Source organism: Micromys minutus (genome assembly GCF_963924665.1).
Source record: "Micromys minutus genome assembly, chromosome: 32".
In the NCBI taxonomy this organism is placed as follows: Eukaryota; Metazoa; Chordata; class Mammalia; order Rodentia; family Muridae; genus Micromys; species Micromys minutus.
In genome coordinates this window covers 14,344,884-14,360,046 of record NC_137967.1, presented here as the reverse complement: position 1 = coordinate 14,360,046, position 15,163 = coordinate 14,344,884, and the positions used below count along the sequence as shown (strand labels likewise).

The following is a 15,163-nucleotide window of genomic DNA, read 5'->3' as shown; positions in this document are numbered from 1 at the left end:
GGCTAGTAAGAACTAGGTACAGTGATTTCGGTTTGCAGAAGAATCATGAATTTGAGGCCAGCTTGAGCTGCATAGTGAAAATCTGTCTCAAACATACCGAATTAGAGGCTGGAGAAATGGCTCAGTAGTTGGCACTGACTGTTCGGATTTCTACTGGGATTTCTACTCTCTATTCCCAGCACCCACATGACGGTTCACCAACTGCAGTTCAGAGATGTCCAGAAGATGCTCTCTGTGGGCACTAGGCACACACATGGAACTCCAACATGTATACAGGCAAAACACTCGTATGCGTTTAGTAAAAAAAAATTAAAACCTCCAAATCAAAACGCTGATGAGAGAAGAAAAATGAACAAAATAAATATAAATATCCAAAGAAAAGCTGGTTGGGATTGTGAAATGTGGAAAGAAAATGCTGGGATGGAGGGGGCATGAAATAAATTTACAGTTATTTTTTTAATATTGATGTTTTGCCTGCATGTATGTCTGTGTGAGGATATCATATGCCCTGGAACTGGAGTCACAGACAGCTGTGAGTTGCCATGTGGATGTTGGGAATTAAACCATAATCCTCTGGAAAAGCAGCCAGTGCTCTTAGCCACTGAGCCGTCTCTCTAGCTCTCAGCTCCTTGTTGTTTTGTTTTGAGAAGGGTTTCTCTGTGTAGCCCTGGCTGTCCTGTCCTGGAACTGGCTCTGTAGACCAGGCTGGCCTCAAACTCAGAGATCACCTGCCTCTGCCCCCCAAGTGCAGGCACTAAAGGCCCAGCTCAGTTACTTATATTTATTTTTTTTCAGTGCTAAGGTGTGGAATCCAGGACCTTCTACGTGACAAGGCATGTGATCTACCACTGAGCGACCCCACAGCCCCAGTTATTTGCTTTGACCTCCTAAACTTGCTAGCCCCACTATTACAGGGCTTCCTCACCCATGCCCCTCCCTCTGCCTTGCATAGTATTTCCCATAATCCTCTGCGGCGGCGTTCTTTGACACTCCACTCAAGCTTGTGTCCGGTCAGTTTGCAGCACTGACAGCTGCAGCCAACAGGCAGAAATGAAAAGGGCACCGAGGCTGTGGCAAATGACAGCACAGGTTCCTTTCTGCTCATCTGGAAAACAGAGACCCTTGTAAGGCTTCGAAGCCGTTCAAACCACTGGACTGACATTAACGTCTGACGGTCCTGAGTTCAGTTCTTTAGTTTTCTCAGCCCCGATGCTGGATTGTAAGCGAAGAGTTTCCAGAGGACTCTACAAAGCTGTCAATCTTAGAATCTTCCTAGACATCACAGAATAGAGGTAAACTGTCCCAGGCTGTGCTGACTCACAGAATCCGGAAGTGTAATGAATGTTGGATGCTACTAAACTTTGGGGGTGGCTTGTTACCCAGCCACAATAATGAAGATGGCCTATCAGGTTTAATTCAAGTGTGGCTTCTTCAGGCAGTCTTCTAGTTCTCCCTCTGAACGTGATCAGGATGTTATTGTGAATATTTTTTATTGTTCCTTGTGTCTAAACAGTTACTTCCACTTCTTGAGTCAATCAAATGTGTACTTTGTTCAAAAGGCTGAAAACCCAAAAATACTTTGTTTCTGACATAGAGAACTGCCTGTCAGAAATGCACCCCATTTCTCTTCATAAACACATGCCAACACAACACTGACCTCAGATTAAAGACCTCAGAAACCCTGCCTTGAAAAAAGAAACTAAACCAACACCAACCTCAACCTAACCCTGATCATACACAGTTGCCACTTTATTTATGAAAAGTTCTAAGACATGGAAAGGTGACACCACATGTCCATCTGCTAGCTCTTAGCACTAAAACATTTTAATTTACTAGGGGCTGCAGAGATACAGGGCTCAGTGGTTAAGAGCACCGGCTACTCTTCCAGAGGTCCTGAGTTCAATTCCCAGCAACCATATGGTGGCTCACAACCATCTGTAATGGCTCTGATGCCCTCTTCTGGTGTGTCTGAAGATAGCGACAGGGTATCCACATATATGAAATAAATCTTAAAAACAAAACATTTTACTATATTCATTTTTTTATTTACTTATTGCTTTATTCACCCATCCTACTCATCTCTGGGTACATTTCAAAACAGACTAGACTGGGTGGGTGTGGCGCTCAGACCTGTAATCCCAGCACTTGGGGAGGTGAAGGCTGGAGACTCAGTCCAAAGCCAGGCTTAGGTTACCTAGTGAGTTGGAGCCTAGACCTTATAAGGTCCCGTTTCAAAAGGCAAAACCATTGCATCCATACTGCCCTGGAATTTCCCTGATTTCCTTTTGTAAAAAATCAGTATCTGTGACTAAAGATTTCGATATGCATTTTGTTTGTTTGTTTTTCTGAGACCGAGTTTCACTATGTCGGCCTGAATTTCTCTATGTAGATCATGGTTTTTCTATTTTCCAACTCAGAGGTCACCTGCCTCTGCTGGGATTAAGGTGAACGTGACTATGCCTAGCTAACATGCACCTCCTTAGCTAGAATTCAGTATATTTTCCTTTTGAGGGAAACCACTGCAGGGATTTTGATGAGGATGGTCTCCACAGGCTTGGCTGTTTGAATACTTGGCCTCTGGTTAGTATTACCTGTTTGGGAATGAGTAGATGTGCCTTGTTGGAGTTGTGTCCCTGGGGTTAGCTTTAAGGTTTCAAAAGACTCACATTCCCAGTGTCTGTCTGTCTCTGCCTCGTGGTTGAGTCTCAAGATGTGAGCTCTCGGTGCCGCTCCAATGCCATGCTGGGCTGTCTGCTGCCATGTGGCCTGCCCTCTCCCGGAAACTCTAATCCCCAGATAAACTCTTTCTTCTTACATTGCCTTGGTCACACTGTCTTAGAACTGCAATGAAAAACTAAAACAACCACAGAGAATGACGTTTACAAATCTCACTGAGCTTAGCAGGTGCACTCTTGTGTGTTCCATCCCCAGCATAATGATTTTTTTTTTTTACACAGGGACTCACTATGAGGGTGACCCCAGAGTCCAGATCCTCTGGCCTCAGGCTCCTCAGGTATGTGCCGCCGTGTCCTGCAATCAGATTTTATAGAAGACTCTGAAAAGCATCTGAGTCACAGAAAATAGAAGGACAGGAGGACAGCACCCACTTTCCTCACAGAAGCCTCAGACCTCCAGTGCATCCAATTTGTTGAAAGGCTCAGTTTCAAAGAGAAGAGACAGGCTGTCCCCCTGGGTGTCAATGCATCAAAGAGTGAGCAGATGTGTTTATAGTAATGACAAGCTTTTAGCTGTACAGGTAGGAAGTAGCCTAGACTGAGGTAAGAAGACAGATTCTGATGGGACTCTAAAGCAAACAGAGTCAGCACCTGCCTATGTGTGGAAAGGAGAGGAGTCAGGATAACCTAAGACTTTGGTCCTGAGGAGAGAACACAGCCGAAGAATGTGAAGAAGGGGGAGCGAAACTTGGGGAAACATCAGGAATTTGAGCACCTGTGGGAATCCAGGCATCTTAGGCCCTTGGATAGAGATGACAACCAGAGGGGGAGAGATGCTAGCTCAGATGGGAGATGTACTGTTGTCCAACACTGATGTTTCTTAGGACCAGATAACAGGGCCTGTCTCCAAGACGTAAAAAAATCCACTTCTGAGTTGCTTGAGTCAGGTACCCACATTACCTAGAACCATGTGAGGGTGCAGAGAGAGGGGTGGGAAGGAGAGCTGGAGAGAAGAAATCTTGTTTCAGTAGTCAGGGAAGGGTTACATTCCCTTATTAGCATAACCAGCCTTTCTACAACAATCCATTTCTTAGAGATTAACAAGAAACTGGAAAAAATGTTAATTGGGGACAACTTTATTGAGGGGGGGGGTGCCTCACAGCTCCTGTGGAAGTCAGGGAATTCCAGAGATTGGTCTTTGCCTTCTACCTTGATTGAAACCCCGTCTCCCTGTCTCCATGGGTCAGCTGGCCTGTCAAAGGTGCTTCGCCCACTGAGCCATCTCCTCAGCCCAGGAAAGACAGAATGTTTAGAATTCAAAGTTGTCTGGTCTCAAGGGAGGCTCCTTCTCTCCTCAACCGCATTCTTGGAGACCTGGAAGGTGACATGGCTTGGGGAGATGAAGATCCTGGGTCTTCAGTGTGGTCCAAGAGGAGGGATAACTGGGCATCCACTTTCCTAGAGAAAAGTCGGAGTGGTAGAGGCTGAAGAATGTGCTCACGATAAGAACCCGCGACTGTGGGTGGGGGGTCAGGAAAGGGGCTTATAAGAGACAGGCACACAATAGGGGTGTCGTAAGACTCAGTGGCCCAGAATTGTAGCTTCTTGTGATGGGGAGTTGTCACCTTTTCTGCTGCCGGAGCTCTGCCCTCTGGGCCCTTAGCACCTGCAACACAGGGTCTTCCTGAAACTCGCTGCCGTCGGAGTCTGGGGAGTAAAAGGATGAGCTCCAGAAAATGGACACAGCGTTTGGGACCACCATTATGATACCCAAGAGCCCAGGGATCCCCCTCACCTTCCGCAGCCTGCAGTAGTCTAGCGGCCTGGGATAGCAAGTCCTCGGAAGGGGCGTGGCTTGAGGTGGGCGGGGCCATGGTCAAGGCCTCACCAGCTCCTGTCTTGGGTGCAGACTTGATGAATTCAAGTGGTTGGACCTCTGATGACAGTGTGGATGCCTTTGGGGCTGTAGCTGGCTGTGGATCCCCATTATCAGCGGAGAGGGTGACTTTACTTTTGCAGGACTCTGTCTTGGACCCACGCAGAGACTTGGCTGAAGGGGGTGGGACTTTGGCTTGAGATGGGGTGGCCTTGACTTTCCGAGAATCTGCCTTAGATGGAGGCGTATCCTCCAGGCTGTCCGGGAACAGCCGAGCTGTCACTACCTGGCCCAGGACCGCCCTGAGCGGTGAACAGGGACTCTCTAAAGCCGCAGTGTCTGGTCCGGTGGTCTCCTGGGGAGACGAAGTGCTCGCCCTCTGAGGCTTGGGGCCCAGCTTTTTGGGCTGGACAGAACTACTCAGCCCAGGGGTGGTTGGTTCCTGGGGGGTGTCAGGTGGTGGGAGGGTGGAAGCAGGGGCGGAAGCACAGAGAGGTGGAGTGGAAGCTGGGGGCCCTGGGATGGAGACCTGGGGAGCAGGGGTAGGAGCTGTGGCAGCTGAAGTGGAGGTAGGTGGTACTGGAAAGGAGGCCAAGGGAGCAAGAGTGGAAGTTAGCAGTGTGGTAGGAAGCATCCCGAGAGGTACCCAGGGATTGGCCTGTGGGGCCCAGAGAACACTGTGGGTGCCGGGGGCCCAGGTGTGTGGAGAGGGCCCCGAAAGAGGCGGCCTGTCCACATAGAAGGCCTGTGGGGGAGGAGGCTGGGCCACGCTGCCCCATGGTGGAGCACAGTTAGGCTGGGTTCCCTGGGAACCAAGATTCACTGCAGAGACAGGAGGAGTCTGCAAGCAGAAAGGAAGAGGTGAATGGTCTTCTGTCATCTTTGAGTGTCCCTTATTACTGTCTGGCTAATTCCCCCAACTCACCTGAGTGGTGAGGGCTGGCGCCTGAGGCAACACCCAGGCTCCGTCACCTGCACCTTGGAGAGCCTGCTCAAGCTTTCTCCGCTGCCGCCATTGGTATAAAATGTCCTCCTCGGGCCGAAGGGTTGCCTGGGAGGAGGCTGGGCGGCGTGGGGGAATGGTCTGGGATGGCACCGGGGCTGCTGGGGAGGGAGTCCAGAGAAGAGGGCTGAGGCCGCTCTTGCGCTGTAGACAGGATGCCCACACAACACTCAGCTCCTGTTTAGTGGGAAGGAGGCTGGGGTTTCTCGCTCTTTTACAGTTTTATTTTGAAGCCTTGGCCCGGGTTCAATTTGGCAATCCTCCGGACTCAGCCTGGTCTAGGCAGGTTCACTACACCCAGTTTGTCTCCTTATTTTTTTTTTTTTTTCTTGTCTTCCTCTGTGGTTCTTTTGAATTTGGTCACCTGCCTCCCCTCTGCTGGCCCACCTCTGGTCCAGACCCTATTAACATTCAGAAAACAATGTACCCTTCATGCTCGAAGGTCCCCTCCCCAGGCCTCCATGGCCAACCCCTCCTACCTATACCACACTGCCCTATCTCTGACCCCTCCTACCTATACCACACTGCCCTATCTCTGACCCCTCCTACCTACACCACACTGCCCTATCTCTGGCTCATGCCTTGTCTCACGATGTAACCCTGGCTGGTCTGAACTCACTGTGCACCGGCTCTCCTCCAACTCACATATCTGCTGTCTCTGCCTTCCAAATGCTCAGCTGAAAGGTGTGTCGTCATCTTAATCCCAGCCCGTGAGAGGCAGAGGCAGGCAGATCTGAGTTGGAGGCCAGCCTGGTGTACGGAGCAAGTGCCAGGAGAGCCAGTCCTACAGAGAAACCCTGTCTCAATACCACCACCCCACCCCTGGCCAAAAAAAAAAAAAAAAAAAAAAAAGGCATGCTGTCTGAGACCTTTGGCTCGTGAGGGTCTCACAGAGCCAACGCCCGCCTCAAACTCAGGATGTAGCTGAGACTGACCCCGAGCTACTGATCTTCCTGCTGGGGCTGCCGCAGGTCCCAACATTCCCAGCTTCAACTCTCAAGTTTTCGACAGTTTCACACTATAGCTAAGATGCGTTGATAAATGCACTATAGACATGTTTATAAGCAGTATAAGATACAGGTTTGGGACAGTGCACAAGCCTGGAACACATTGGGACTTAGCTAAGCCATATGAAATTGCCAAATACTCCACTATTTTTTTTTTTTTTTTTTGACCTATAAAAACATTCCACGTGGGGGCTGGAGAGACAGCTCAGTGGTTAAGACCACTGACTGCTCTTCTAGAGGTCCTGAGTTCAAATCCCAGCAACCACATGGTGGCTCACAACCATCTGTAATGGGATCTGATGCCCTCTTCTGGCGTGTCTGGAGAGAGTGACAGTGTACTCACATACATAAAATAAATAAAATCTTTTTAAAAAAAAGTTCCATATGGTTCATTGTGATATAAACAAGGCAAATAAATGAACAACAACAACAAAAAAAAAAGCAAAAAACCCATTGTGTAGTGATGTGATTCTGTAATCCCAGTGCTAGGGAGGCTGAGGCAGGAGTGCTGAGAACTCACGGCCAGCCTGAACTAACGCCCGGGGTCCAGTGAAATGAAACTCACATCAATCAAGTATAAACCTTTCCTCTAGTCTGTACTAAGCCATCCGATTGTGGCGCTTATGTGCACAACGGCAGGGGTGTGGTAGCTGGCACAGCCCCGACAGCCTCTGTTGACAAGACACATACGTGAAGGGCCTGCCACGTACTCACCAACTCTTTTCATCTTCACAGTACCTGTGAGTGAGGGATGCAGTTATTCCCCGTTCCCAGTTAGAGAGACAAGACCCGGAGAGGCCAAAGTCACGCAGCTGATAAGTGGAGGACGCGAGATTTGAACCTGGAATCTGGTTATCTATCATCAGCTCTTACCTCCCAGCGCAGGTTCTTTGTGACTGGGACTCTTGTTGGAGTCCGGATTGAAGGTCACAGAGCGGGGAGAGAGGCCATCAGAGCTGACGGGGAAGGAGGAGCCGCTGGCTTCGTTGGGACTGAGGGAGGAGGAGGACAGGGAGTCCTTGCTGTGGGGAGAGGGCAGCAGTGAGAAGAGCAGTGACCATGTACAACTGGGAGGGGAGGACCTGGGGAGAGGCATCACCTGCGCTTGAGCAGCCTGGCCGCTCGGCTTTGTAGGCTCAGTGTCTCCAGGTCCAGCAGAGACGAGTTCCACGAGTTCAGACTCTGCACGGAGAGAGGGGCCGGAAGCTAGCCCCACACCAAAGGCTGCTGAGAAAGGGGCTTTCTGCAGAAGGCCTAGGGGCCGACATCCCACCTGGTGCTTGAAGCTTACAATCTACTTCTCTACCTTGGGAGAGAGAGGCTCCCTTTCCTGCTTTGGCTTTAGGGGTTTCTGTCTTTGAGCCAGGATCTAACCTTGTAACGCAGGCTGGCCTTGAACTCTCCACCCTACTACCTCAGCCACCTCAGTACAGAACCTACACCAAAGGGAAAGAGAATCAGCGCCTGAAAGCTGACCTCTGACCTACACACACGCACACACACAAACAGAGGGGTGATGGAGGGAGAGAGACAGACAGACAGACATGTACTACATTTAAAATGTAAAAATGAAAGATCAAGCCTATCTTCCTGACCAGACCTGCCTAATCAAAACACTCTATCAAATAGTTCAGAGACTGACTTAAGAGATGTGGGGCTGGAAAGATGGTTCAGCCATTAAGGTAAACTGGCTGCTCTTTCAAGGGATCTAGATTCAACTCCCAGCATCCACACGGAAGCTCACAATTGTCTGTAACTCCAGTTCCAGGAATCTGACACCCTCTTCTGGCCTCCATGAGCACCAGCCCCACAAGTGGTACACAGACATACATTCCGGCACAACACCCATACACATGCAAATTTTAATTAAAAAAGAAGAAAGAGGCTGGAGAGATGGCTCAGTGGCGAAGAGTACCGGTTGCTCTCCCAGAGGTCCTGAGTTCAATTCCTAGCAACCACATCCCAGCTCACAAGGGGAAATCTGATACCTTCTTCAGGCAAGCAGATGTATATGCAACAGAACACTCATACATTAAATACATTTTTAAAAAAGGAAAGAAAAAAGAAAGAGGGGAGGAGGGGAAAAGGAAGGCAGTCAGTCAGTCCTTCCTTCCTGCTTTCCACTGTTATATCTGAGTACCACAGGCATCTCAAGCCACTGGGGGCCACCTTGGTTACTGTAAGGAGAAAGTCCATGAAGGCTTAGGCTAGGAAAGGGATCCAGAACCAAGTTAGGTCTCCCCTAGCACTGTCCAAACGTATGGATCTGGCTCATGTTTTGAATGCTCAGTCCACAGTCCATGGCACCATTTTGAAGGCTATAAATTCTTTAGAAAGTTGAGTCTTGCAGGCCAGTAGGTACAGACTTTTGAAGGTATACCCATACGTGGTTCCAACCTGTACTCTGCTTCCTGGTCCACTAAAACATCAACACCCCTACCTTACACTCCTGCACTGATAGCCCCTGAAACTGGGCTTAGAATAAACCTTTCTTCCCTTCTTTCTGCCAAATGTCCTGGTCATAGCAACATGGTCATAATGAATACTCATGAACATCTACTTTAAGCGTTCAAAGTTATGGGGCTGGAGAGATGTTCAGCGGTTAAGAGCACTGGCAGCACTTCCAAAGGTCCTCAGTTCAATTCCTAACAACCACATGGTGGCTCACAACCATCTGTAATGGGATCTGATGCCCTCTCTGGCACACAGGTATACATGCAGATAGAACACTCAGATTAAATAAATAAATCTTTTTAAAGGGGGGGGTGGTCTAAGTTGTATTTAACTAGAAAATCCTTTTGTTAATTTTTTATTCTATTACTAATTCTTTGAGATAGGATATCATCCAGCCCGGGGCAGCCTCCAACTCTGGTAACCTTAAACTTTTGCTCCTCTCGTCTTTACCTCCTGGGTGCTGAGGTTACAGCTGTGTCACCATGCCTACTTTATGTGGTGCTGAGAGATCAAATCAGGGTGTTCTCCCTGCTAGGCAAGCACCTTCCCCAATGATCCCTATCTCCACGTCTACAAACCCCTTTTTGTCTGTGATGCTTTAAGTTGGTCCTTGGGCTGGAGAGATGGCTCAGCAGTTAAGAGCACTGACTGCTCTTCCAGAGGTCCTGAGTTCAATTCCCAGCAACCACATGGTGGCTCACAACCATCTGTAATGGGATCCGATGCCCTCTTCTGGTGTGTCTGAAGACAGCTACAGTGTACTCATATGTGTAAAATAAATAAATCTTTAAGTTGGTCATTGTCTCTGCTTCTGTCCTAGGCACACGAGAGGGGAAGAAGATAACACTGTCACCTGCTTTGCTTTCTGAAGAGGCACAGAAGCCAGACATGTACTGGACATCCCAGTGGGAGATGGGCCTGTCTCGGCAGATCTTCCTGGAGGTTCCCCAGCTCCTGTTGGAAACCTGTGTTAAATGACTGGGACCAAGGGTGGCCTCTGGGCTCTGAGCAGGACAGATTTGGGGAATACCTGCTGCACGGTGACTGCTGAACTCTGAAGATGTAGGCTGTAGCCACCAGAAGTCAGCTGGGGTTGGGCCTGCGGGCTGGCGATCTTCTCGGCTTGTGGGCTGAGCTTGGCGGAACCTGTTTATGTACCTGTGAGCAGAGGGGGTAAAGACAGTAACCATCTCAGCAGAAGTAGGCACATCCCCCTTCTGTTTATCAAGTACCGTGGAAAGGTGTGCTCAGCGGCCAGAAACGTGGCACACGCCTTTGATCCCAGCCCTTGTGGGGGATTGGGGTGGGTTGGGTGGGGAGGCAGGCAGATCTCTGAGTTAGAAGCCAGCCTGGTCTACAGTTAGTTCTGGAACAGCCAGAGGTAAAGAGAAACCCTGTCTGAAAAAAAACTAAACAAAACAAAAATTTAAAAAAGAAACAAAAAACAAACAAACAAAAAAAAAAACCCGATTTCTTCACACGTACCCAAAGCAAGCAATTGGCCTTAAAAAATCCATTTCTTATATAGTAATGTAATTCTAATCTTTTCCACACTTTATTCTGCATGTGTGCCCACACGTGCACACATACACATGCATACGGGCATGGGCACACACTTGTGCAGCCACACTACAAATACACATGTGGTGGTGGTTCCTAAGGATCAGACCCACCTTAGGTTGTCAGGCTTTGGTGACAAGCACCTTTATCCAGAGTCAGATAGTCACCCTGTTTTAATTTTTGTTTTAGTATTTCAAATTTTTCATTGTGTGTGTGTGTGGGGGGAGGAGGGTTCCTCATGTAGCCCAGGCTAACCTCCAGTTATGCAGCCTCCTCCTTCCACCATCTGAGAGCTACGGTGTGTGCCACCACACCGATCGTCTGTCTTTCTTTCTTAAAGATTACTTATCCATGTTTGGAAAATAATGAATCTTGAACTCAGTGCTTCATTGTGCATGCCAGTTAGTATGCCTGGTCACAAATTTTTAACTAGGCCCCTATTTTTCATTTTTCTTTCTTTCTTTTTTTAGAGATTTGTGTGTGTGTGTGCCTGCATATATGTTTATGTACCATGTGGCTGTGTAGAGGTTGCCTACATAGACCAGAAGAGGGTGCTGATCCCCTAAAGCTAAATCTATAGGCTTATAAACCACCGTGCTGGTGCTACCGACTATATTTCTCATATAACTTGTGAATGCATAATTAGATTTTTTTTTTTTCCAAGACAGGATTTCTCTGTGTAGCCCTGGCTGTCCTGGAACTTGCTCTGTAGACTAGGCTGGCTTTGAGTCCAGAGATCTGCCTGCCTCTTCATGAGCAACCACTTCTGGGCCACAATGAGATTTTTCTTTTTTTAGAAATTATTTATTACGGTTGTACGTGTGTTTGCACACTTGCTGTGTACAGGGAGAGCACACACATCACAGTGAGTGTGAGCAGATGGAAGTGACTTGTGGAGTTAGTTCTCCTTTTCCATGTTCATGGGGGGCGGGGTCTTGGGATCAAAAGGAAGTTGCCAGGCTTGACCCACTGAGCCATCTTGATGGACCATGGTTTTTGTTTCTTTGTTTTACACAAGGTATTATTTAGCTTAGGCTGGTCTTGAACTTACTCTGTAGCTAAACCTGCCCTTGAACTTCTGATCCTTCTGTCTCCATCTTCTCGATGCTGAAACTAGAGTCAGACATTGCTATACCTGATTTTATGTGGCTTCAGGGATCAAGCCAAGGGACCTGTGCATGCCAGACAGATACTCCGACAGCTGAGCTCATTGTCAGCGCAAATGACTCTTGACCAACCAAGAATAAGGAAGAATGATTCTGGAAGAGTAGTGTCACTGAGAACCTTTTTTTTTTTTTTTTTTTTTTTAGAGACAGGGCAACAATAAGAAAGACAGAACCTATGCTTTTAACGCCTTCCACTGGGGCGGCCACATCAGCCCTGGGTGCCCTGTAGCAAGGAGACAGAAGTACATGTTATTTTGGTTAGGCCATAATTACCTTAGGATCCTTTGTTACAGAATGTCTCACTCCTCTATCTTTCAGATCCAAGCACTTACTCCAGAATGAGGTTTGTCTGTTTGTTTATTTATTTATTTGGTTGGTTGGTTGGTTTTTTTGTTTTTCGAAACAGGATTTCTCTGTGTGGTCCTGGCTGTCCTGAAACTCACTCTGTAAATCAGGCTGGCCTCCAACTCAGAGATCCTCCTGCCTCTGCCTCCCGAGTGCTGGGATTAAAGACGTGTACCACCACCACCTCGCAACAGGTGCTCTTAGAGGTGGATCACAGTACGGAGGAACTGAGACTCCAGTGCTTGTGGGTGACTGATATTCCCAACGGAAGGAAACTGAGACCACAGCAATATAGGGAATAAGTAAACAGGCAGGATTTGAACCCAGGCTCTACAGCCCTCAGGAACACACATAAAATGCCTGATCCTAAGAAGAGTACTGCATAAACAGCTGCCTCTGATGGTCTTTATGGAATGCCTTCTTCCTCTTTTTCTCTGCAGAAATTCTGGTACTCACTTGGCCACCACTGAGTCCTCGTTGTCAATTAAGGTGAGGGGTGGAGAGGTACTCTGTCCCTCGGTGGTACTGGGTGGGGAAGGGGTCCCTGAACTGGATGGCCAGGACTCCTCAGACAGCTCAGCGGAACTGGCTGTGGTGGCCTTGGGAGCCTGTGGCCTTTGAGACCTGGATGGACCCAAGATTTAAATGAGGGAGAAAACACAAGAAAGGATCAGTTCAGAAGGGTGACCCCATGGGGAATGAACACACATAGAGTCAGCCAAAAGGAGGAAACATCCCACAATGCTACCATTGGGAGGTTCAGTAAACTACCTAAGCGGTGAGGCACAGGACTCGACCTAAAACCTGTCCTCACCTTGTGGCTCCAGTTCTGGCTTCTTGACACCCCAAAGGGTTGTCCACCTTGGGGAACATTTCCAAAGGGGCTGTCATGAGAGGTGGAAACTGACAGGCTATGAAAGAAGCAGAGAATAGTAAGAGGACAGAAGCTGCCAGTTCCCCTGGATTACTAGAAGAAATGGACTACAATTCCCATGAATCATCACAAGTCACATCATTCCCATGAGCTCTAAGTCCCATGACCGAGATGTAGAAGAACCTAGAAACTAGTAGTTGGTAGTTCTCAACTCTGAGTCTAGCCTAGGAGGAGCTTTTATTATTCGTTTATTTTTGAGACAGAGTCTCACTCTGTAGCCCTGCACTAAAGGTGATCCTCCTGCCTCAGCTTCTTGAGTGTTAGGCCTTTTAAAATTACAGACTCATGCCAGATGTGTAATCTGTAATCCCAGCTCTCAAGAGGCTCTGACAGGAGGGTCCAAAGTCCCAAAGCAAAGGCTGGGGAGATGGCTCAGGGAGTAAGGAGCTTGCTGCACAGACATGGGGACCCGAGTTCAAATCCATAGAAGCCATGGAAAGCCAGATGGGGTAGCACACGTCTGCAATCCGAGTGTTTCTATACCGAGGTGGGAGGTACATACAGGAGAGTCCCCTAAAACGTTTCAAGTCAGCGAGCCTCAGAGGAGAGCATTAAAGAGAAGACTCTGGCTCAACAAGGTGAAAGATGAGGACAGACAGCCTGAGCCTGTCTGAGTTCCACATGGTACACCCACACTCGCACACAGAAACAAGCGCCTCAGACACGAAGGCTACAGTGAGCTCCTGTTTCACGACATGACATGTTACCTGTTGCCTGCCTGTGGGTCCTGTACCCTTAACTGGGCTGCCTTGCCTGGCCTCAGAGGGAGAGGATTTGTCTAGTCTGGCAGTGTCTGGAGATTGGAGAGTGGGTTGGTCCCCAAGCACACCCCCAGGCTCTTCACAGTTCCCACTCCAGGCTGACAGAATCAGAATGTCAGGAAGCAGGCTTCTCCACACTACTGCATCCTCTCCACACAATAGTTAAAAAAAAAGAAAGGATTTGTTTATTTTGATTTTTGTGTGTGTGGGTAGTATTATGCCTGTGTGTGTCTGAGCACACTATGTGTGTGCAATGCCCTCGAAGGCTAGAGGAGGGTCTGATCCCCTAGGGTGAATGTGAGTAGCCATGTGATGCTGAGAACAGAACCTGGGGCCTCTGGAAGACCAGCCACTGCTCCCAACCGCTGAGCCCCATTCAGGAAAAATACAGTCTGTTGTATCGTTTTGTATTTTTTTTAAACTGACACTAATTGTACATGTTTATGAGGCACAGTATATTTCAATACGTGTATACAACGTGTTACAATCAAATCAAGGTAACCAATTTCTACCTCTTTAAACATTTTCCATGAAGCCTGTTTCATGAAGCTCTAATTACGACCAGGAGGAGGAAAAAAAAAAAAAAAAAAAAAAAAAACCAAAAAACAAAAACCAAGTTAATTTAGCCAAGAGTGGTGGTAGACGCCTTTAATCCCAGAACTCAGGAGGCAGAGGCAAGAGTTCAAGGCCAGCCTAGTCTATAGAGGGAGTTCCAAGACAATTAGGGCTATTCAGGGAAATCCTGTCTCGAAGAATAACAAAATGAGAAAAATAACAATAACAAAACATTAACACACACACACAAATGAAAAAAAGAATGAGGACAACAAAAGAGAAATAGGCAAAAATAAAACATTAACAAAGAGCCACGACTAAACTGTACACAGTACGTTTCCGGTTAAACCTATTAAGGGGAGGGGGAAGTGGTGGCGCGACTCCCAATGAGGAAGGGGCAGTACACTACAATCCCCATAATTCACTGGGCTCCTCCTAAGTGAGAAAGTTCAGAGACAACACCCCTAGATGTTTGGAGCAATTTAGAAACTAAAGAACTCAATTTCCAGATTTCTTTCAGACTCCCTCTGGCCCACCCAGAGAGAACAAAAGACAGGAGACACCCAGGGATGCCGGAACGCCCAAACTGCTGAGTATCTTGGGAGTTGTAGTTCTCGTGAGGTTTGGACCGGAGACACCAGGCTCTTTTAAACCAGTGTTGCCTTCCCCAAGGCCTCCTGTGGTCTCTGAAAGAGGGACCAACCTCACCTGCAGCGCCGGCTGAGCTCCTTCTCGGAACAACCCCGCGCCTACCCTCCTCGCTTAGCAACGCTGTCCGCCCCGCCCCTTTCTGGGCGTGCAGGCAGAGCAGGAGCGCGGCCTCCAAG

At 48.2% G+C, this 15,163-nt stretch overlaps 1 protein-coding gene across 2 annotated transcripts; it reads right to left on the bottom strand.

Annotated features, from left to right (window-relative positions):
• Window positions 1-3,809: 3,809 nt before the first annotated feature.
• On the bottom strand, window positions 3,810-15,101 carry PROSER3 (proline and serine rich 3). Of its 2 annotated transcripts, none has more exons than XM_080908184.1 (11): window positions 15,045-15,101; window positions 12,901-12,997; window positions 12,543-12,710; window positions 10,046-10,173; window positions 9,869-9,969; window positions 7,661-7,743; window positions 7,435-7,583; window positions 5,477-5,655; window positions 4,471-5,392; window positions 4,301-4,382; window positions 3,810-4,133 (listed from the first exon to the last, which is right to left on the bottom strand). In XM_080908184.1, the coding sequence occupies exons 2-11, from the start codon at window positions 12,975-12,977 to the stop codon at window positions 3,992-3,994; spliced, it is 2,031 nt and encodes a 676-aa protein (XP_080764310.1). In that variant the 5' UTR covers window positions 12,978-12,997; window positions 15,045-15,101; the 3' UTR covers window positions 3,810-3,991. The 2 variants fall into 2 exon arrangements, with proteins under 2 accessions (XP_080764310.1, XP_080764311.1); XM_080908185.1 differs by having other exon boundaries at window positions 5,477-5,652.
• Between the last annotated feature and the right edge of the window lie 62 nt (window positions 15,102-15,163).

Bases quoted from the DNA above. Each gene is read 5' to 3' on its own strand.
- PROSER3 (XM_080908184.1), bottom strand. From the start codon at position 12,977: ATGACAGCCCCTTTGGAAATGTTCCCCAAGGTGGACAACCCTTTGGGG. The intron at 7,584-7,660 runs GTGATGCCTCTC...CTCTCCCCACAG, and splicing joins GCCAGGCTGCTCAAGCGCAG to CAAGGACTCCCTGTCCTCCT. The intron at 4,134-4,300 runs GTGACAACTCCC...ACTTTTCTCTAG, and splicing joins GAGCTCCGGCAGCAGAAAAG to GAAAGTGGATGCCCAGTTAT.